Here is a 22,494-nt window from a genome sequence, read left to right as displayed (position 1 = left end):
CTGGGAAAAGGCATGGGGGGAGGGCAGGGCCTCAGCCAGGATGTGGGAGGGCTGGCTTGTCAGCATAAGTACACCCCTGCAGGGTAGGCACAACACCCGCCCAGCCCAGCGCCCTGTTTCCAACAGTGACCCGACCAGATGCCCCTGGGGAGCTCACCAGGAGGGCAGGAAGGGGGCAGTTGGTCACTGCCCAAAGATGTGGCCAGCGCCACTGCCTTATATGTGGCTGTAAGAGGGGAGGAGGAGGTCTGCTGCAGAACCTTTATGAAGAGGGCCAGATGCCATGCCTAAAACTGGGGGCAGGCCAGCCCCCAGGGAACCGCACCTGGAGGGGGCTTTTGCCCTGTGAGCTGCTTGAGGCATCTGCCCAGCCACTGCAGGAAGTGAGAAGGGGCGGCTGGGACGAGATCGCCCCTCACCAGCTGGATCCCTCAGGAATTTTCTTACGCTCCCGTGGTCCATGGAGTAAAGGAGGGGTCCTCTGTTCCCCAGGGTGAACCTTCCAAAGCCCAGAATTGTGTTTCTGCTCCATACCTGACCCAATTTTGATGAGTCCGTTGTGCTGGATAAAGATGGTGTCACTGGTGAGGTTCCCGTGGATGATGGGGGGCTCGCAGGAGTGCAGGTAGCTGCAAGAGGAAGAAGGGCCTGCAGGAACCACTCAGCGGAAGCAGCAGGGGGGGGACGGCCGAGGGGTAAGCAAGAGGGCGACAGGCTTACCTGAGAGCTGAGAGGATCTGCGTACACCAGCGTTTCCAAGCCTGGGTGGGATGGGGAGCAGTGAGAGGTAAAGGCAGCTCAGGAGGCATGGTGTCCCCCTCCCCCGGTGTCCCTCCCCCACCAATCAAATTGAGTGGAAGCGCCAATCCTGAAGCTACAGGGGGGGGACAGTTTCTAGCACTGGGATCCCCCATTTACTAAGTAACCTGGCACTGAAATTGGACAGAGAGGAAGGAAGCACATTGGGGGGGGGGTCTTAAGGGGCTTCCAGGCTGGTAACCAAAGCAGGACCAAGCTCTCCCTCCAATGGCGCTGTGGCTTCCCCCAACCTCCCGGAGCAGATCTGGGGAGGATGTGGGACACGTGCGGGGGAGGTTATGTTGCACAAGCGTAAATCCATGAATGTGTTGGAGAGATATACACCGGTCAGAGTGCTTTCTAGGTATTGGGCTGACTGATTCAAGCCCCAGAAGAAGCCCTCCTAGTCCGGGGTGGGGCAATGCTGGCCACCAGGGGCTAGCCAGGTCAGTGTAGCTGGCACAGCCCAGGTTGGGCGGGGGCAGAAGGAGAGAGAGCAGAAAAGACCCCCCCCCAGTCATTCACTGGGCCTCTCCAGGCATGGCAGAATTTCCATCCGTGTCCATAAAGGGCCCTGATGCTAAGCCAGGGCACAGGAGAAGCATCCACCCGGACCAGGCTGTGGCCTGAAGAGACCAGAGGCAAGGAGGAGGCGACAGCCCTGGCATTTACTCAGGGGAAGGGCACCCCCCATGGTAGCCCTCCCCTCTGAGAAATAATCCCTGGCAAAGGGATTCCATCCCAGTCACAGAGGAGTCACTGCCAAAGGTCGGCCCGGGAGTGGGGGAGCATCCTTCTGCCAGAGGCCCACCGTGCTCCCGGTGGGAGCTGCCCCGTGGCTCTCTCCCCCTGCCCTCGTCCAGACCTGCTGCCATGGGGCCCCAGCTGGAGCTTCCTCAGGTGCCCCCAGAGCTAAGCCACCTGCCCTGCCCGGGGAGGCACTCCCCTCCCACTCCTGACTGCCCTGCCCTGCCCGGGGGGGGTCCCCCTCCTCCTCCTCCTACCCGGGCATTCATAGCCTTGTGGTTCTTCTTGGTCTTCTTGAGGAACTGCTTGAGGCTTCCTGATGAGACATACTCCGTGATGAAGATCACCTGTGGGGAAGAAGACCCAAGACAAGCGACTGGGACCAGCTGCCCAGGAGTCTGCCCTGCCCTGCAGGCACAACCCCTCTTCCGCTGACACCCACAGAGGGCCCAGAACATGGCCCTGTCCTCGCCCCCAGCCAGCTCACTACAGGGAGATGACTCCAACTGCAGCATGGTCTGGACATCTATGCCGCAAGAGGAGCCCAGCCCACCTGCAGGACTGGTCCAGTGGAACCCCTTCTTCAGGCTGGCTGTCAAGATTCTTACCCACTCTTCCTGGGACTTGCCCCACCCCTGCTTTCAAGGGGACCAACCACAAGCCCCCCTTTGTGGAAACCAGGGCATGCCAACTGGCCTTCAAACATCTGAAGTTGACCCAGAGGGGCAGCAACGGCTCCCCCCCACACCCCCAGATACAGAAGGGCCTTTCCAAGCCAGCCCCCTCCCAGCTGAGGATAAAGTGGGAGACCCTGGCAGGGACTGAGCTGAAGACCTCCTGCATGCAACGCGAGTGCTCCGCCACTGAGATTCCTAGAATGCACAACACCCGAAGGCTTCACCCTCGAAAAAGGCAGAAGCCATTCCCCTGCTCAAGGGCCTGCATCAGGCGCCGGCCCCACCAGCTCTCACTGATGCCCTTGCTGCTTCCTATTGCAATAGTGTGTTTTTAGCCTGTACACCGTCTTGTGATATCGTATGCGGAAGTGCAGTTTATCACCATTTTCAGCCAATCAATCTTCGTCCCTCCCTCCCTCACCTGGGCCTTGGTTTCCTTTATGTCCAGCCAGTACTTGTGAACCTTCACGATATTTGGGTGGTCAACGACAACCAGTTGCTCAAACATTGTCTTGATCTTCTCCTGTTGGGGGAGGGAAAGGACAGAGGGGGGCAAGGAGAGGCAGGTTGCCAACCATCTGGCCACGGTGGACATGCTGGGGAAGGAAAGAGGCACGTTCTGTGGCAACCTTGAGGTGGGCCCGTCCTACACCACATGAGCCCTGTGGAAGAGCACTATGGGATCTGGTGGTCTCCCAGTGCCCCTCCAGAGGTTTGGGGTTGCCGGTCTCACCTCATGAGCCCTGAAAGCTTTCTTGTCCGTGAACTGCAGCTCGTTCCACACAACCTCCACACCCTCCTCTGTGTCCATGGCCAGGAATGTGCTCTGGAGCCCTGGCAAGTTGCCCTGGTTCACCTGTGGGGAGACACATGGAAGGCTAAGAGTAGCCGCATGAAATAGGCCCCTGCCCCAAAGCAACACTCAGTCATGGCCACTTTTCTTTGTATAATTATACAAACACTGTTAGACAACTGCAGTGCATTGTATGTGGGGCTGCCTTTGAAAACAGCTCAAAAACTACAGCAGAACAGGGTGGCTCGATTGTTAACTGGGACAAGAAGACATAAGCATGTAACACTGATTCTGGCACGACTGCACCGGCTGCCAATTTGTTTCCGGCTCCAATTCAAAGTGTGAGTTTTAAAGTGTAAGTTTCAAGACCTTATATGGCTCAAGACCCCTAGACCTAAAGAACTCCTCTCCCCATATGAACCTGCCTGGGCCCCAAGGTTGACATCTGAGACCCTTCTCTGTGTGCTGCCTCCCAAGTAGTTCAAAGGGAGGGGGGGACCAGCAAAAGAACGGGGCCTTTTCAGTAATAGCTCCCCAGTTATGAACTGTGGAAATGCTCTGCCCAGGGAAGCCTGCCTGGCACCAACTTTGTCATCTTTTCAGCACTAGGCAAAGACACTTTTCTTTTCCCAGGCATCTGGGCAGCACCAATCATGGGATGTTTTTATTTTGATTATGTTTTTAATATGTTAATGTATTTTCTTCCGCATCATTTTATTCTTGTAAGTCACTCTGGGACTGTCTGTTGTGGGAATTCAATAAACTAAGCAACCTCCATGATCAAAGTTGGTGCATCTCTGAACATGAGGAAGGATTTGGGGTGGGGGGAGGACTGTGGGGCTCCAGTCCTGCTTGTGGGCTTCTAGCGGAGTGGAGGTGAAGGGAGCATCTGCTTGGCCACAATCTGGGAAACAGGACGGGCCTTTGAAGGAACCCCCCCTCCACTGGCTTCTGAGACTCCACACTCTCCAAGCCGCTCAGTGTGTGGTGGTGGCCAGGACAGGAAAGGGGGTGCTGGTTATTTTTTGTAAACAAGCACTGATTTGGCGTGGGGTGGGGGGAGTAGCCAGGGGCTCCCAGTCGGCCAAGCCACCCCTCCCCAAACAAGCATGCTTCCCCGGCAGGAATGGCAGGGAAAAGAAGGTCCTGCTGTCTGTCAGCCCTACCTTGGCTCTGGCCTCCTCTCTCACCTGGCTGGCCACTCTTGCCATAGGGGAAGTCAAGGCACAGGAGTTCCTCCTGCCTCTGTGCTGCCGGCCATGGGCCCGAGAGGAGTTTCTGCAGGGAATGCTTTGCTGTGGGGCCTGGGCAGACCCCACTCACTCCGGCCAAGGGACAGCTCCCCTTTCGGGCGGGCCCATTCCAGCCACTCTGCCCTTTGGGGCCTGCAGCCTTGCTCAGTTTCCCTCCTTACAGCAGCAGCCTGCAGGAGGTGCAAAGAGTTGCTGCGGCACCTGCTGAACGGCAGGATTGTACCCTGGTCCAGAGGACACACTGCCCTGTCCCCACTGCCAGGGCTTGGGGCACCCCCCTCCCCCAGCAGGAGTCTGTCTTCCCAGGCCAGGAGGGAGAAAGGCAGCCAGAGCAGGCACAGAGTTCATTAACGGGGAAATGGCGCTCGGCAGAACCTCACGGCCCCAGTTCCTGCTGCAGAAAACACAGAGGCCCCATTGTTTGTCCACCCTGCACCCCCCCCTCTCAGCTGGTGCAGACAAGGGGAAGCGGAGGAAGCCAGGCTCAGTCACCTTCCCCCCCACCTGGACACCAGGGAGCAAGGCTGGCTGTCATCACCCTCACCCAGGGGCCAGGGGAGGGATCCCTCTCCCAAAGGCCCTGGAGGGGGGGCCAGCACAGGAAAGGTGAGCCTGAGGTGACACACCTCACTCCTTTGCAGCTTGCCAGAACAGGGCACCACCGGCTCCCATGAGAGACGGCAGAGAATTCTGGCAGGAATGGAAATGTGAGCAGAATTGCCAATGTCTGCTTATTCGCTCCATCTCTGGAATGGAATGCTCTTTGCTGTTGTTGTCTGAGTGGGGGGTCTCACCCGGCGTGCCTGCTGCAAGAGCTGGGCAAATGTCCAAGCCCCAAATTGGGAAGGCACCCCAACGTTATCACCGGCTGGTTTCCCATCGCTATTGAAATGGATCACAATCCCCCGCCTTTCCTCCAAGGAAGGGCAAAATCCACTGTCCGGCTACTCATTTGCTATCCTAGCCAGGATTACAAAAGGACAGCTAAAGTGGGTTGCAAACCTACTCCCCCCCGGTGGTCTTGAATGCCCCCCTGCAAGAGATCAAGGGGCAGTAGGCTACTTTAGGTGGCCAGAAGTGGCCCCAAAGACCCACCTCAGGATTAATATTGGTGCCACATTTTATTAAGCAAAACCAGAGCAGGATCACTGGGGGCGGAAGCAACGGCAAAGCCTGGCCTGCACAAAAAACGTGGGAATACATTTTATCACCCAAAAGCCGCTGTTGTTTTTCCTCAAAAGGCTGAGGGAACTTTGCTGGTGCAAAAAGAAGGTCCACTGCTCTCTAACCCGCCAGTCCATCCCTCGTCCCTGGCACTGGCAGTCCCACAAAGGGAGCACGCCAGGACACAGCGAAGTGCGTCGTCACCGGGAAAGAGGGAAGCAAAGGCAAAGAGGCCGCGGTGGCAACGGGGGAGGGGGGGGGAGAGGCAAACAAACCAGTTGGCGCCCAGGAGAGGAAGAGGCTCGGGTCAGAGGGGGGCGGATCAAAGTACAGCAAGTGTGGTTTACATAAGGAAACATTAAGGGGGAAAAGCCGGTTGTTTTTAAGTCAGCTCAGGCTCTTGCCCCAGAAGTTTACCATTTTAATTTCAACAGTGGCAAAGAGAATATGGCATCTCTCTTGGAGCTTGGGAGCACGGTGGTATGGTGGCCCTGGCCTTTCCTGGGGGGCTGGATCTAGAAGCTGGTGCTCTGCGATTCCTGCCTGACACCTTCGCTTCTGCCCGGCTTCTGTCCTCAAATACCACATGGAAGGTCATCCAGGGATTTGGAGTTCAGTGCCATCAATGTGGCCCAGCTCTAAGGCTGTGGAAGGCCTGGACCGACTGGAAGCGGACAAACAAACCCACAGACGTAATAGCTTATACAGACACAATATGAGAGCTCATGGTCTTTAGAGTGGGCTAGGCACTAGGATTCCACCAGTGTGGGTGAGGCTGCATTCCCCTTGAAATCACATATGCGTACTTCAAGGATTCCTTTTGACCAAGGTGGGCAACCTTTCAGCCTGAGGGCCACATTTCCTCATGGGCAACCTTCCAGGGGGCCACATGCCACTGGAGGGAGGGGCCAGATGCAAACGTGGGTGGAGCAACAGATGGCACCTTCAGCTTTGTACAGCAGGCCACACAAAGGCCAGAGGTTTACACACACACACCTTCATCCTGGCAGGCAACAAGAATCACAGTTCAAGGGCACAATCCAGCAAGGCCAAAGCACTCAAGGAGCCTACTGAAGGACGTGGCCTGGGGAATGGAGAGGTGGCCTGGGAAGAGTGCAACAGCCACCCAGGGAGGCCTGCAGGACCACGTCTGCCCACAGGCCTGAGGCTTCCCACCTCTGCTCTTGACTCTGGTGTCAGCTATAGCTGGGGTGTCCCTCTGCCCCACCGTGAGACTCGAGTGCCCACTGCGCCTGTTCCTGGAGAGCACAGAGCTTGTCAGGGCAAAACATGCTTTTGTTACATCGCATCTGGATGACCACAACGCACCCAAATAGCACCGTCTTCCAAGATGATTTGGAGATTGCAGTTGGTCCAGAATGCAGTCCGGAATATGACCTCCCCGCCCCCCATAACTGAAACAGCTTCTCTGGCTGCTGACTTGTTTCTGGGCACAATGCACAGTGCTAATGCTAAGCTTTAAAGTCCTAAATGACTTAGGGCTGGGATATCTGAACGGCCGCTTTCTCCCATGAAAGCCTGTCCGCATGTTGAGATTGCCTTCAGAGCTCCTTCCGTGAGCCCCCCAATCCCGATCAGCACTCCCATGTGAGAGAAGGCTCGCTGTGCCCTCAGAAGGGTGCCGCCTCATCCCTCTACGATGCAAAGGAAGCCTTTCCTTTTTCAGAACACTTTTGGTTTGTAGATGGGGCTGTTTTATTGCGCTGCTGATTGAACTTCTGCTTCACCTCTTGTTCTCATGTTTTGGTAACTGGAATTCAAAAGGGTTCCGTTATGGTTTGATTCTGTTGTTAGCCATCTTGAGCTTCTTATGAGGAAAGGCAGAGTGCAAACGTTTTAAATAAATCAAGGGGTGGGGAGGTGATGCAGGGTAAGCAGGTAAGCAAATGGGGTTCCATGCACTTGAGCTTCATTTTGCCGGGGGGGGGGGGGAGGATGGAGGGGTCAAGCCGACGGCCTCAAGCTTCATGGAGGGATTTGAAGGGTGAGAGACAGACAGACAGACAAATGTCCTGGGAGGCAGTTCCAGCCACGAGGGGCAGCCAGGGAGGAGCCGGAGGCCCTTGAGTGGCTGTGCAGTGGAGCTGCTGGAGGGCAAGGGGTCGCAGGCAGGAGGGGTGCAAGTTGGAGGGGGAGGGATGAAGAAGAGCAAGGCTGTGAAGCTGGTAGTGGGGCTGCAGTCCAACAAAAGGGCACGCCAGGAGAGGCAATGCAGCACTCGGCCTCTGAGGAGGTGCCTGGGGGTGGGGGGACAGACGAGGAGGAGGCAGCCCACGTCTCAAGGAGCCCCAGCTCAGGGTCAGCTCTGGCAGGGGCACAGTTGGGATTCAGATTTTGGAATTCCCTCTCTCTGGAAGCCCCCCCAGGTGGGTTGGGGTACAACCTTTCTTTTCATTTTCATTTTTTTCTGCCAACTTCAGCTGGATGTTGGTTGCAGATATTAACACTGACTTTGCTTGTAATCCTGCTTATTCCATTGGTACATGATGCTTAGTGTTTAGTTTGTATTTTGAATAACTATCTTGTTATTCTCAATCACCTTGAGCAACATTCTGTTGAGAAGGGGGGCACTTAAATGTTCTTCAGCCGCTGCCACCCCTCACTGGAAAAAGCATGCCTGATAGCACTGCTTTTGTTGCACCCTCTGCAGGTGAAGAAATACCGACAGGCCAGCCAACAGGAGCACAAGTTCTCGCAACGGGCCCCCTTCAGACCACCAGCTTGGGATGATCTGCTTTTCTTCCCATCTGGGCTCAAAGAGCAGGTCCACAAAACCAGAGCAGGTGCTGCGAGAGAGCACTGCCTTCATGTGACCCATGGCGGCAGCACACACACACACACACACACACACACACACAGAGAGAGAGTTGCAGCCACATCCCCAGTTGTGCCCAAACGAGGGTGTGCCTGCACCCCCACACAAGGGCTGTACTGCACTGTCAGCCCACCCTTGCTTTGCCCTTGCCTGGGAATCCATCATGTTGCTCAGAGGCATCTATTTCCTGCTTTTCCCTCTTATCCCAGGCAGCCAATGAGGGGCAAGAGGGCTTGCCTCATCAGCCAATGAGATGCTCATGGTTGTAGGGTTGGGTACCACTGCTGCCTCTGATGAAGCTGTAATCATGGCAACTGCGTTGAGAGGCCCAGGAGGCAAATAGACATGCTGAAGCCTGTGGATCCCAAGGGCCTTCCACTTGCCAACACCCAGTATGGCATCATAGGATCAAGCTGTAAGGGGAGGCAGCTGCCCGGGGGCAGGCGGCTCCTGAACACTTTTGCAGAGAAAAGCTGCACAAGCTGAAATCTCCCCTTCTGCAAAACGAGCAGCAGCTCCGTCCGCCCCCCAGCCTCTTATGAAGCCTAAACAGAAAGCCAAAGAGGGTCTCCATGCCCCCACCCCACCCCTAGCCCTTTCCCAACTATAAGAATGGAGGTGATTCCCCATGCCATCCTCTACCTCCTGGGAGGTGCACCAGCCTCTTCTCTGCCCACCCACCCCCTCAAGAGCACAGGAGAGGACACTCAGACCTGCTGACAGCCAAGAAAGCAGAAAGCACAGCCCTCACTCAGGAAGCTGGCAGGCCTGGCGTGCCTGGAGGAGCTGAAGGCCAAACTCCTGCCTGCAGGAGAAGCTTTAAAGCCCAACGCGCCCCCTCCCCCACACTACATAAGCCCAACAGCAGGAGGCTCTGATAAGCCATCCCAGAGCCTGGAGAGGCCCACTGGTGCAAGATAAGCAGCTTTTCTGCAAAGATCACCCAAGCCCAGCAACCTGCAGGTCTGCCCCCTTGCACGGTCCCAGCAGTAGAACATACACCCACGTCCTCCAGTTGCTCTTGCTGTGGTGATCCCAGTGTCCCCCACACGGGGGCAGAGGCTGGGGGCGGGAGCAGCAGGCCAAGGGACAGGGAAGGATGCAAAGCAGTGCCCATTCCCCAGCACAGGGGGAACGGAACTTGCTTTTTAGATTTGCTGGCATTCTCATTTTATTTTATTGGGGGGGGGGACTGGAAGTGAGGCTTTGGCTGTTCGCAAAGGGTAAAGCCTGCAGAGTCACTTCCAGGAGAGCAGGGAGAGTTCCTTGGCTGAACCTGCAGAAGCAAAAATGTTCTTCAACCTCAGACCAAGCAGACATCACAAACGTGTTGTTGTGGCCCAATGGAAGCCCACAACATTTCCTGAACCAGAGGGCGCAGTCACAGAAGTGGCACACACATGCACACACACACTCTCTGCCGGAGCGGGCCACGTGAGGCTTCCTGAACGCTGTGGAAGTTTCCCAGTCAGGCTTGCAAGGGGGGTGGCAGCTGTTCTGGCAGTGGTGGTCACCCCTACGAGGGAGAAGCTGTCCCGGGCAGGGCTTTGGTGTTACCAGGCACAACTGTCACTTGCGCTCCTGGCGCAGTCATGCCGACAGCAGGTGGTTCCACAGACCCATTATTTGTAAGTGAAAACCTGCAATTACAAGGCTTAGCAAACAATGTACCCATCTAGCTGTGGCCAGGGCCTTTAGCAGAGAACTAACCACACCTGCCTTGTGTAGGATGTTTGTGTGTTGCCAAGAAGGTGTTGGCTCCAGAGACTCTACGAGCATCATCGGCTGAGACCGTTTTGAATGTGATGTGCCCAGAGATCCAGCCATGGGAGATCTGCTGTCTGTGGCACCAGGAGAGCAGGCCCTCATCCCCTTGCCACCAGTGGGCACAGCAAAGACGGGAGAGCCCCAATCGTGCCTCCAGACTGCAGGGCTGCCACCTGAGCAGGACCCATGTTCCTGGCCCAGAGAGCGTGTGGGAATGCCACGTGGGGCAAAAAGGAGACCGACTTAGGCCACATAAGGAGAATGAGCTCAGTGACTCCTGAACCCCCTTGGAGCATGTGAGGCAGCCCACAATCCAGTGGACCATGTGACCAGTGGAGGAGGAGCAGGAAGAGGAGAGCTTCTGCCCTGCCTGCCAGGCAGTCTCCGAAAGCCCCAGGGGTTGGTGCGTTCCCCCCACCGATGGGCAAGTCCCCCTTCCCCCCAGCCCTGCTGCAGATGCCCTCTGCTATTTCTCTGCTGCTGCTGGGGCAGCCAGACCACACTGGCACGGAGGGGGGTGTCAATCTTCTTGCGCCTGGAGCACAGGCGTAGCTTTCCTGCTTTGCAACCCTGTTTCTGCTGGGCTGAACCCCAGAATATAGTTCTTAACAGGCATTTCAGGTGAAGCATCCTAGCGGTGAGGCGTGTGCCTCTGTGTGAGTGCAGAATACTCAAACACCCTGAGCACCCTCAGCTGTCACCCACATCCCAGGCCCAGGGGGCGACATTCCCAGGCAGGCTGTGCAGGGCTTACTTTGACTGCAGCGGTTCCCCTTCCTGACTGGCCAGACTGGTTTGGTTCAGGGCCAGTGCGATGAGCCTGCCCAGGGGGAAGCCAGTTTGCCTGTGCTAAGCTGGCTTTGCTTGGGGGGCAGCTGGCTAAGGGCAGGGAGGCCGCAGCACAAGACCAGGGGTGTCCCAGGCAGACTGTGGAAGCACCAACGCCCTGGGCAGGGTGCTGGGGGAGACATACAGGAGGGCAGCCTCCACTCTCTGAGGGGGCAGAGAAATGTTGCCCCTCCCAATTGGGCTTATCAGGCACCTGCATCACCTTGCAACGACTGAATCCCACTGCTAACACCAGGAGGAGAAGGGCAGAAATCCAGAGGGTGGGGCAATCCGCCCCACTGACATGAGACTCTACCCCCAGGGTGCCTGGCCCTTGGCGTCCACGGGCTCATCACGCACCCCCTGCCCCTTCTTAGACAGGGGACAGCCTGTGTCCCAAGTGAGCTCCACCCTGCAAGCAAGCTCCGTGGTGGCCTTCCAAAAGGAGGACAACAAAGGGGCAACTGGGGTCAGGGGTCACCTTAACAACACAGGTGCTTCTAGTGCTGCTTGAGTTTGTGCTTGAGACCAGGCAGGAAGGAGCAGGCGCTGGTTCTCCCTGCCCCCCCCCAACCAGGCATCTTTGCCCTGGGCAGAGCAGGGCTGGATCATGGCCAGGCTACGCAGGGGAGGGAGAGGCTGGGCCTGAAGGAGGCCGGGGGCAGTGGGGGGACTGGCTTGCTGGGGCTTCCTGCACTGGGAATCATAGGGAGCCCAGTCCAGGCTGCACTCCTCCCCGCCCCCCCCACCCTGGTTTCAAAAGGCAGACTGACCGCTCAGGTGACAGGCCCAAGCAGGCTGGCTGGGCAGGGCGGGCCCAGCTCCACAGCCCCTCCGGGCCCCTCTTGCAGGCAGCTGGTGCAGAGGAGATGTATGGACTAACCCCAAGAAGGCTGGCTCCCAACTGCCCTCCCCAGTGGGTGGGGACCAGGGAGCAGCCCCAGCCTTGGCGAAAGAGGGCTTCCTGCGAGGCCTCCCCGCAGTGATCCCCTGGGTGCGGCTGGAAGGCCAACGGGGCCTTATCAGGAGCACCAGAGGTGCTGGGGTGGAGGGGAGGGGGCGGCTGTGCAAAGGTGAGGAAGATCACTGGGGGGGGCAGCAGAAGGTGGGCCCTGGTGCCCCCTCCCTCTCTCTCCTCCCCATTCACAAAACGAAGGAAAAGGGCTCTGGAGGACCAGGGCCTTGCTCATTATTTTGTGACATTTCGCTTGGTCTTTATAAAGGACAGGTTGCTTGGCCACAGAGCTTAGAATGTGCCCAGGCACAGAAGACCCCCCCAATGATCATGGAAACATTCCCCCTACTGGGGGGGGGGATGTGTGTGTGTGTGTGTGTGCGCGCGCGCGCGCGCGTGCGACAAAAAAGAAAAGGCTAAGCCACTCTACCTGCCAGCTTGAGGCCAGGACTGCCCCCAGGAAGGCCTGGTCCCGTCAGAGTGGGACAAGCTCAGCCCACCACCCTCCCTCTTGCTCCGGGGCACCTTCTTCAGGCCCCCACATCCAGGCCGACATCGGACACTCTCAACCCCCCACCGCCGCTGCCAGCATGGCCGCCCTCCACGCGCCCCTGGCCTGAAGCACAGGGCCATGGGGCAGGGGGCTTCCTGAAGGGCAAGAGGGCCCGGGAGGTCCTCTACAACAGCCGATCCCCTCTCCCCTACTCTCCCCGGTTTGTACCAGTCCTACACACACACACACACACACACACACACCCTGTTCTGCAGGGTCCCAACAGGCCGGCGCTGCTAGCTGAGCTGCGTTCCCCTTGCTGCGTGGTTTTCTCTTGGGGGGGGAGGCTACTTTTACATCCTCTGAGGGGTGCGTTACACCTTTCCTCTGTGGAAATACTTCGCCAAAGTGGGGCACGCTAGCCTACCTCGCAGGGTTTATGGTGGGATAAATTAAGCCTGAACAGCAGCTCCATAGCAATAATCAACGGTCCAGTCTACAGACTGCGATGTCCGACCAGGCAAGGGAGGGCGCCCGGTTCCGGGCTGGGAAAGGCTGCAAGTAATCGGCAGGGGTTCAGATCCACCACGGTCACCGACGGGCTTGGAAGGCTGCTTGGCCTCAGCGTTCCGTCTGCAAAATGGAACAACGGTTCCCGCTTGGGGGGGCAGACCACCCCTGGCCTGGCACGTCGAAGGGCTGCAGAGAACCAAGAAGGGCGCAGCGGAGGAGCTCCCGCCCCCTCCCCCGTCGCCCCGCGGGGCAACAAGGCCGGATTTGGAGGGGAAGGCGGCAGCAGGAGCCGATACTCCGAGGTTGTCTAGTCCAACCTTCCGCGGGTGCGGCGATTCCTCCAGTGCCCTCAATCTCCCTCCTTCGAGAAGCGGGCAACAGAATCAGCAGATCCGACTGCGGAGGCGTGGGGGGGCGGGAGAGGGGAGGGGGTGTCCCCTCCCCCCCAGTGTGCGATGAGGCGTACCTGCTCCTTGCGCTTCTGCCATCGGCCGCAGGGGCTCTCCTCCAGCACCTCGCTCTCGTCCTCGCTCTCCTCCTGCGACGCCGCCTGCTCCGTCTCTGCGGCGCCAGACATGCCGCCGCGAAGGGCACGGAGCGGCCGCTGCTGGAGCCTCCGTCCCACCGGCCCCCGGCCCGCTGCTCTAGCGCCTTGCCGCCGCCTCGCCTGCTGGCCGTGCAGCCCTGGCCGTCCAACCCCGCTGCCAGGGCGGTCCCAGCTCCAGCTCCGCCCCGGCCAGGCCAGCCTCCCTCCTCTCTGGACCTCCCAGCGCGCCGAGAAGCAGAGAGCCAGACGCCAACGCTGCCGACGCCCTCCTCCTGCCGGGACGCGGTGCCCGAGGAAGGTCCGGCCGAGCCCGAATGCCCTCCGCCGGGGTGCTCTTGGCGAAGGCGCGGCGCCTCGAGCGCCTGCTTGGGAAGCCGAATAGATGCGAGCGAGCGGCGCTGCCTCCCGTCGTGCGCCGGCGAAGAGGCCTTCGCGTCCTGGCTGCAGGAGCAGGAAGAGGCGCCTCCTGCAGAAAGCGGAGCCCCCCGCCTCGCCTGATCCCTCCTCGGTGGCGCTTGGCTGGCTAACCCAGGCGGAGGTGGCGCGGGCGCCGCTTCTTCTCCTCCTCCCGCGGCTCTTGTTTCCGCGGCGGCGGCTCCGTCTCGGGGTGGCATTTTCATGCTTCGATGCCGTGGAAGCCGCGAGGCGGGCCTGCAATAGGGACAAGCCTATATTTGCCGCCGCCGCCGCCGGGCCACCCTCCGGGGCGGTTGAGGCCTCCTCCCTGGCTCATGCCGCCTTCTGCTCCTGGCCCCGGTGCGGCAGCACCGCCGGAGCAAACAACCCTTGACTGTGAACCCCGATGGTCCCGGAGAAAGCGGAGCTCGTGGCTTGTCTTTTATCCCCTGCACTGAGCAGGGAGTTGGACTGGATGGCCTTACAGGCCCCTTCCGGCGCTATGATGCTATGCCCTGTGAAGAAAACATGGCGGGGCTTGCGTGGGAAGTCGCAGGGAATGGAAACAGGATACATTTTAGATTCAGGGGCTGCGTACCCACAGGGGTGTAGTCTTCTAGGATCGGTGTGTGTGTGTCTTAGACCTCTTCCTTTTGAGAGCAGGGTCCCTATGTCTCCAGCATGCAGAAAAGGGGAGTGTATTAGCTGCTGAGAAGAGTCTTCTGACATGCTTCCTTATCCTTTCCTGCTGACTGGAACCAATCAGAGTGCTCTTGCACTCATCCTGCTTCCAGGCTTCCCAGGGGCATCTGGTTGACCATTGTGAGAACAGGATGCTGGACTAGATGGGCCACTGGCCTGATCCACCAGACTGCTCTTACTTTCTTTTGATCCCTGCTGTCACAGTTGCTTCTCTGCTCAGAGAGATATTGTGTGGTCCCCACCTGTTCTGCTCCTTTCCCTATCCTCCTTTGCAAAGAAACTGTACACTTAAATACTTGGCACCTACGTGGCTTACCTTGGTTTAGAATGGGTTACTGCTGTCACAGTTTCTATTGTGGGTATAGGACACTGGGTCCAATGGCCTGTAGGACCCTGCAGAGTTGCGTTGCAGAACGGAGAGTTCTGAGCAAGCTTATGTGTGTGTGTTTGAATCTTTGCTAAGATTCTACCTTCCCTGCAAATTAGTCAGACAGAGACTTGAAGCTTTAAAATAAGAAATTACTTTATTCTGGAAGTACATGCTTGATAGGAAAGAGTCCTATATCTAGCTAACTAGCTAAGTTGGAGCAACGAGCACTGAGCCTAGTGCTCACCCTCATGCTGGTTGAGAGGAGAGACAAAGGAAAGATGTCTGCTCCCCTCTGGAAGACTGGAAGGAGGGAAGGAACTGAGATCAACATCCTTTGCATATCAGTCTAGCAGGAAGGAAGAGACAGCAGGAGATCAAAGGACAGGTAGCCTAGCAACCAAGAGGTCTCCTCTCTAGCTACCCTTTTTAACCCCATGCAGCCTCAACCCACAAGTTGGAGTTGAACCTCATACATTCCAACAGTGGGTTCATGCCTCGATACATGTACATTACTCAGAAGGAAGGGCCACTGAATTCCCTGAGGATTGCTCACTGATATGTGCAGGATTGCAGCCAACAAGGGTCCCCATAAATTTCCAGACCTGTGAGAAAAAATGAATTCCTTCCCCAGTTTATTAAATTCTACATACTTTTTTTCCAGAGTGTGGAATAAGGTGGAGGGTTATTAAGTGGACTAGAACCTGAAAGGCCAGGGTTAAGATCAGCCATGAAACTCACTGTGTAACCTTGGACTAGTTACTGTCTCTTGGCCTAACCTACCTCACAGGATTGCTGTGAAGTTAACATGGGGAAAAGGAGACCAATGAATGCTCCCTTGAGCTCCTTGGATATAAATGTAATACTGATAAATAAAGAATAATCAAGTCTCTCTCCAGCCTGCCTGCCCCCAATTTTGAACTGGAGGAGGGGGGCAGATTTGGAATCATGAAAAGCCCAACCTAAAAACCGAAGAAAAAAGAATATGGGACACCATCAGGATATTCAGGTCTACAAACACCGGCGTTTGTATGGAGACCCTCCACAAATCCATTGTGCTGCTGTCTGCTGGGACAGGCATGCCTGGGCAGGGTGTGCAAGTAGGGTATAATCCTGAACTACATATAGGCTCTGCACACTCAGTTCTCATCTGAACCATTCTCTGCACCATCCTACCTTTTTGTAATAGCATTTTGGGTTTGCTGGAGTTTTTTTTATAGTGTTTTTATCCTCATAACCACCCTGTAGATCAGTGGTTCTTAACCTGGGGTGCACGCACCCCCGGGAGTAGAGACACTTTTTCTAGGGATGCGAGGCGTTGTTCAAGAGAACAACCAAAGATTTTGGAAAACTAATTATCTTAGCTAAGTTAGGCTAAAACACACAATAAAATGAAAATAAAAAATAAACGGCATCTTTTCAGGGGGTGTGAGAGCATATTTTGGAAATCCAAGGGGTGCTGGCAGTGGAAAAGGTTAAGAACAACTGCTGTAGATCATACAGCAATTTTAGCAAAACAATGAAAAGGAACAGTACCAGCACCTTCAAGATTAACACATTCATTGTGGCGTGTAAGCCATGGCTAGTTGGCACTCGCCTCCCTAATGCAGAATCTCTGTTTGTATTTAATAAGATGATTCCACAACTTCAGCCAGAAATAGAAACTCTTCATTGTCAGTCAGGAACATGATACATGGAATCTGACTTGTGATGTAGATAATTTTCTCCTACAAAAAGTGGAGGAAGCAACCAGGGGATCAGCTATCCTGGACTTGATTCTAACCAATAGAGATGATTTGGTGGATGAAGTGGCAGTTATGGGAACTCTGGGGGAAAGTGACCACACCATACTTGAATTCTTGATGTTAACAGAAGCAAAAGCTGAGAGTAGCCATACGCTCACCCTGGACTTCAGGAAAGCTGATTTCAATAAACTCAGAACAATTTTAAGTATGGTTTATTTATTTATTTATTTATTTATTTAAAATATTTATACCCCGCCCTTTTTCTGAGGAACTCAGGGCGGCTTACATTAAAACATTAAAACAGCAATAATTAATAAACATGATATTCAGTTTAAGCAATTTAAAATGGAATTAAATAAACATAGGTTAAAACTAACTACATTGGTTAAAAGCCCATCTAAATAGAACAGTCTTCACCTGTGCACGAAAATTTGATAATGAGGAAGCCAACCAGACCTCAATAGGGAGAGAGTTCCACAGTCTAGGGGCAGCCACCGAAAAAGCCCTGTTCTGTGTCTCTGCAAGATGAACTTGCAGGAAGGAAGGGGTAATAAGTAGAGTCTCGCTGGAGGATCTTAAAGTCCGAGCAGGTTCATAGAGGGAGAGGCGCTCTGACAGATAGCCTGGACCTAAGCCGTATTATTATTATTATTATATTATTTATTAAATTTATATACCGCCCGACTAGCGATAGCTCTCTGGGCGGTGAACATAAAATAGTATAAAAATACAATGAATAACAAAATAATATTAAAATACAATCAACAATACAATAAACATTTTTAAAATTAGATCAATGTAACTTAAAATGCTTCAGAGAATAGGAAGGTTTTGACCTGGCGCCGGAAGGAAAGCAGAGTCGGCGCCAGGCGTACTTCCTCAGGGAGACTGTTCCATAGTTCGGGGGCCACCACTGAGAAGGCCCTAGATCTTGTCATCACCCTCCGGGCCTCCCTGTGAGTTGGAACCCGGAGGAGGGCCTTCGTAGCAGAACGTAGTGCACGGGCCGGTTCATATCGGAAGAGGCGTTCCGCAAGGTATCGTGGTCCCGCACCGTATAAGGCTTTATAGGTTAACACCAACACTTTGAATCTAGCCCGGAAACATATTGGCAACCAGTGCAAGCTGGCCAGAACAGGTGTTATATGCTCGGACCGCTTGGTCCTTGTCAGCAATCTGGCCGCCGCATTTTGCACTAGTTGTAGCTTCCGAACTGTCTTCAAAGGTAGCCCTACGTAAAGCGCATTACAGTAATCCAAACGTGAGGTTACCAGAGCATGTACCACTGATGTAAGGTCCTCTTTACTCAAATAGGGACGTAGCTGGGCTACCAACTGAAGTTGGTAAAACGCATTCCTAACCACCGAGGCTACTTGAGCCTCAAGTGAGAGGGAAGAGTCTAAAAAGACTCCCAGACTACGAACCTGGTCCTTTAGGGGGAATGTAACCCCGTCCAGGACAGGGTATATATCCACCATCTGATCAGAGAACCCGTCCACCAACAGCATCTCAGTCTTGTCTGGATTGAGCTTCAGTTTGTTAACTCTCATCCAGTCCATTGTCGAGGCCAGGCAACGGTTCAGCAAATCGACAGCCTCACCTGAAGAAGATGAAAAGGAGAAGTAGAGCTGCGTGTCATCAGCATACTGATGACAACGCACTCCAAAACTCCTGATGACCTCTCCCAACGGCTTCATGTAGATATTAAAAAGCAGGGGGGACAAAACTGACCCCTGCGGGACCCCATATTGGGGAGCCCGCGGTGTCGAGCAATGTTCCCCAAGCACTACCTTCTGGAGACGACCCGCCAAGTAGGAGCGGAACCACTGCCAAGCAGTACCTCCAACTCCCAACTCCGCGAGCCTCTCCAGAAGGATACCATGGTCGATGGTATCAAAAGCCGCTGAGAGATCAAGGAGAATCAACAGAGTTACACTCCCTCTGTCTCTTTCCCGACATAGGTCATCGTACAGGGCGACCAAGGCTGTCTCAGTGCCAAAACCGGGCCTAAAACCCGATTGAAATGGATCTAGATAATCAGTTTCATCCAATAGCGCCTGGAGCTGGCCAGCAACCACCCGTTCCAAGACCTTGCCCAGGAATGGAACATTCGCCACTGGCCTGTAGCTGTTAAAATTGTCTGGGTCCAAGGAAGGCTTTTTCAGGAGTGGTCTCACCACTGCCTCTTTCAGACAGCCCGGGACCACTCCCTCTCGTAAAGAGGCATTTATCACTTCCTTGGCCCAGCTACCTGTTCCATTCCTGCTAGTTTTTATCAGCCAGGAGGGGCAAGGATCCAGTACCGAAGTGGTTGCACGTACCTGTCCAAGCACCTTGTCCACGTCCTCGAGTTGAACCAACTGAAGCTCATCCAACAAAACAGGACAAGACTGTGCTCCAGACACCTCACTAGGATCTACTGCTATAACTTGAGAGTCTAGGTCCCGGCGGATACATGAGATCTTATTCTGGAAGTGATCGGCAAACTGATTACAGCGGGCCTCCGATGATTCCACCGTGTCCGGAGGATTTGAATGGAGAAGCCCCCGGACAACTCGAAAGAGCTCCGCTGGGCGGCAAAGAGATGATTTAATAGTGGCAGCAAAATGATGTTTTTTAGCTGCCTTCACTGCTCCTACATAGAGCTTAGTCGAAGCACTAACCAGCGCATAATTGTATCCGTCGGGAGTTCGTCTCCATTTCCGCTCAAGCCTCCTCCTATCTTGCTTCATCGCTCTCAGCTCCGGAGTATACCATGGAGCTGTATGAGCTCTACACAGGAGAGGGCGTGCAGGAGCGATCGTGTTTACAGCCCGGGTCATCTCCGTATTCCACAGAGCGACCAGGGCTTCAGCAGGAGCGCCAGTCCTATCAGCCGGAAAATCCCCCAGAGCCCTTTGAAAACCTTCAGGATCCATTAGTCTCCGGGGGCGGACCATTTTAATAAGTCCCCCACCCTTGCAGAGGGAAGAGGTTACTGAAAGTCTAAACTTCAGCAAGCAGTGGTCTGTCCATGACAAAGGGAGTGTTGTAAAACTCCCCATATCCAGATCACTTTCCCCATGCTCAGTAGCAAAAACAAGGTCTAGAGTGTGCCCCGATACATGTGTTGGACCACTAACATATTGAGACAGCCCCATGGCTGTCATGGAAGCCATGAAGTCCTGAGCCGCGCTTTATAGGCTTTATAGGTCAAAACCAGCACCTTGAATTGTGCCCGGAAACAAATGGGCAACCAGTGGAGCTGATACAACAGCGGGGTTGTATGTTCTCTATATCCCGCCCCAGTTAACATCCTGGCTGCAGCTCTTTGTACCAATTTCAGTTTCTGAGCAGTCTTCAGGGGCAGCCCCACGGAGAGCGCGTTACAGTAGTCTAATCGGGATGTAACTAAGGCATGTGTCACCGTGGTCAAGTCTGACTGGTCAAGGAACGGGCGCAGTTGGCACACCAATCTTAATTGAGCAAAAGCATTCCTAGCCACAGCCGAGACCTGTGCCTCCAGAGTCAGAGCCGAGTCCAGGAGCACTCCCAAACTGCGAACCTGTGATTTCAGGGGGAGTGTAACCCCATCCAGCACAAGTTGAATCCCTATTCCCTGCTCCGCCTTCCGACTGACGAGGAGCACCTCTGTCTTGTCAGGATTTAATTTCAGCTTGTTCGCTCCCATCCAGTCCATCACTGATACCAGGCATCGGTTGAGAACCTGAACGGCTTCCTTGGTTTCATCAGGTGGAAAGGAGAGATAGAGTTGGGTGTCATCTGCATATTGGTGGCACCGAACCCCAAAACTCCGGATAACCTCTCCCAGCGGTTTCATGTAGATATTAAATAACATGGGGGACAAAACTGAACCCTGTGGGACCCCATAGGTCAATGGCCAGATGGTCGAACAGGAGTCCCCCATAACCACCTTCTGGGTTCGTTCCTCCAGGAAGGACCGGAGCCACCGTATTACCGTGCCTCCAAGTCCCATCCCAGCGAGGCGGCCCAGAAGGATACCATGGTCGATGGTATCGAAAGCAGCTGAGAGATCCAGTAAAACCAACAGGGACACACTCCCCCTGTCCAGCTCTCTGCTAAGGTCATCCACCAAGGCGACCAAGGCCGTCTCAGTTCCACAACCTGGCCTGAAACCAGACTGAGCTGGATCTAGATAGTCCGTCTCATCCAAAAATCCCTGGAGCTGAGCAGTCACCACCCGCTCTATTATCTTGCCAAGAAAAGGAATATTAGATACTAGGCGGTAATTACCTAATAATAGGGGGTCCAAGGAAGGTTTTTTCAGTAAAGGTCTTATTACTGCCTCCTTTAGACAGGACGGTATGCTGCCCTGTCCCAAAGAGGCATTAATCACTTCCATGACCCACTTAACCAGTCCCTCTCTGGCAGTTTTTATAAGCCAGGAAGGGCAAGGATCTAACATGCATGTGGTGGGACGTACTTCTCCAAGGATTCTGTCCACATCCTCGGGTTGAACAAGCTGAAAAGAATCCATTCTAATTAAGCAAGCAGGAGCCGAAGTTACATCCATAGAGACTGTATTAATCTTGGCGTCTAAGTCAGAACGAATCTGAGCGACTTTGTTTGCAAAATAACATGCAAACTCATGACAACGGGTTATAGAGTGGTCAACATATTCATGAGGGTCAGAATTTAAAAGACCCTTGACAACTCGAAACAATTCCACCGGGCGAGATTCAGCGGATGCAATAGAGGCGGAGAAGAAGAGTTTCTTCTGGGTCCTCACTGCTTTGGAATAGGTTTTTAAGTAGGTTCTAGCCCGTGTTCGATCAGATTCGTTCAGAGTTTTCCGCCAACGTCGCTCTAGTCTCTGTCTTTCGCGTTTCATCATCACCAGTTCTCCAGTAAACCAAGGAGACAATTTGGTTCCAATCCGCGAAAGGAGGCGCTTAGGGGCGATTGTGTCCACCGCCCTGGTCATTTCTTCATTCCAAAGGTCGACCAAGGCTTCGACAGAATCACCTGCCGAGGTGACCGGAAAATCCCCAAGGGCCATCAGAAAACCATCCAGATCCATCAGTCTCCTGGGGCGGACCATTCTAATTGGTCCCCCACCCCTGCGGAGGTTCTGAGTCTCAGTGAGTCGAAAACTAACCAGGTAGTGATCTGTCCACGACAACGGAACTAATGAAAGTTCCTCCACACCAAGATCACAAACATCTCATCTAGCACAGAAGACAAGGTCCAAAGTATGACCAGCAGCGTGAGTGGGGCCAGATATTATTTGGGACAAACCCATGGTTGTCATGGAGGCCATGAACTCCTGAGCCACTCCAGAAAGGGCAACATTGGTGTGGACATTGAAGTCGCCCAGTACCACAAGCCTGGTAGACTCCAGTATCAACCCCGAGATTACCTCAGTTAGCTCAGGAAGGGAGACAGTTGGGCAGCGGGGTGGGCGGTACACCAACAGAATCCCTATTTTGTCCCGAGCACCCAGCTTCAAAAAAATGCATTCGAACCCTGAGGACTGTGGAAGTGGTTCCATGGCAAGCAACCCTAATGAGAAAAGGAGTCCAAGATGGGTGGGAGTTTCTAAAAAAGGAAATTCTAAAAGCACAATGGCAAGCAATTCCAACAAGGAAAAAAGGGAGGAAACAGCAGAAGAAGCCAATGTGACTTCACAAAAAGCTTAGAGATGACCTGAAAACAAAAAAGGATACATACAGGAAGTGGAAAGAAGGCCAGGCCACAAAGGAAGAGTACAGGCAGGTATCACGGAATTGCAGGGATGGTGTCAGGAAGGCTGAAGCTGAGAATGAGCTGAGGTTAGCGAGAGATGCTAAAAGCAACAAAAAAACTTTCTTCAGGTATGTCCATAGTAAGAGACAGAGAAAAGAAATGGTGGCACAGCTACTCAATGAGGATGGCAAAATGATAACAGATGAC

General features: G+C 54.5%; 1 protein-coding gene across 4 annotated transcripts in view; it reads right to left on the bottom strand.

Moving 5' to 3' along the window:
* Positions 1-13,549, bottom strand: part of NRBP2 (nuclear receptor binding protein 2) — a 31,325-nt gene extending 17,776 nt beyond the window's left edge. Inside the window, exons 1-7 of one of the 4 annotated variants that reach the window (XM_061607297.1) lie at positions 13,291-13,381; positions 12,739-12,944; positions 2,956-3,078; positions 2,644-2,745; positions 1,803-1,892; positions 721-761; positions 535-629 (exon numbers count right to left, since the gene is read on the bottom strand). In XM_061607297.1, coding sequence (XP_061463281.1) covers positions 535-629; positions 721-761; positions 1,803-1,892; positions 2,644-2,745; positions 2,956-3,078; positions 12,739-12,786 — 499 coding nt within the window. In that variant the 5' untranslated portion in view covers positions 12,787-12,944; positions 13,291-13,381. Of the gene's footprint in view, positions 1-534; positions 630-720; positions 762-1,802; positions 1,893-2,643; positions 2,819-2,955; positions 3,079-12,738; positions 12,945-13,290 lie in introns of those variants that run through there. The other 3 variants (XM_061607296.1, XM_061607295.1, XM_061607298.1) reach the window with 3 other exon arrangements.
* Positions 13,550-22,494: the final 8,945 nt, after the last annotated feature.

Source organism: Rhineura floridana, chromosome 1 (assembly GCF_030035675.1).
Source record: "Rhineura floridana isolate rRhiFlo1 chromosome 1, rRhiFlo1.hap2, whole genome shotgun sequence".
In the NCBI taxonomy this organism is placed as follows: Eukaryota; Metazoa; Chordata; class Lepidosauria; order Squamata; family Rhineuridae; genus Rhineura; species Rhineura floridana.
Note: the sequence above shows the minus strand (reverse complement) of the source record. Positions and strands in the feature narration are given on the sequence as shown.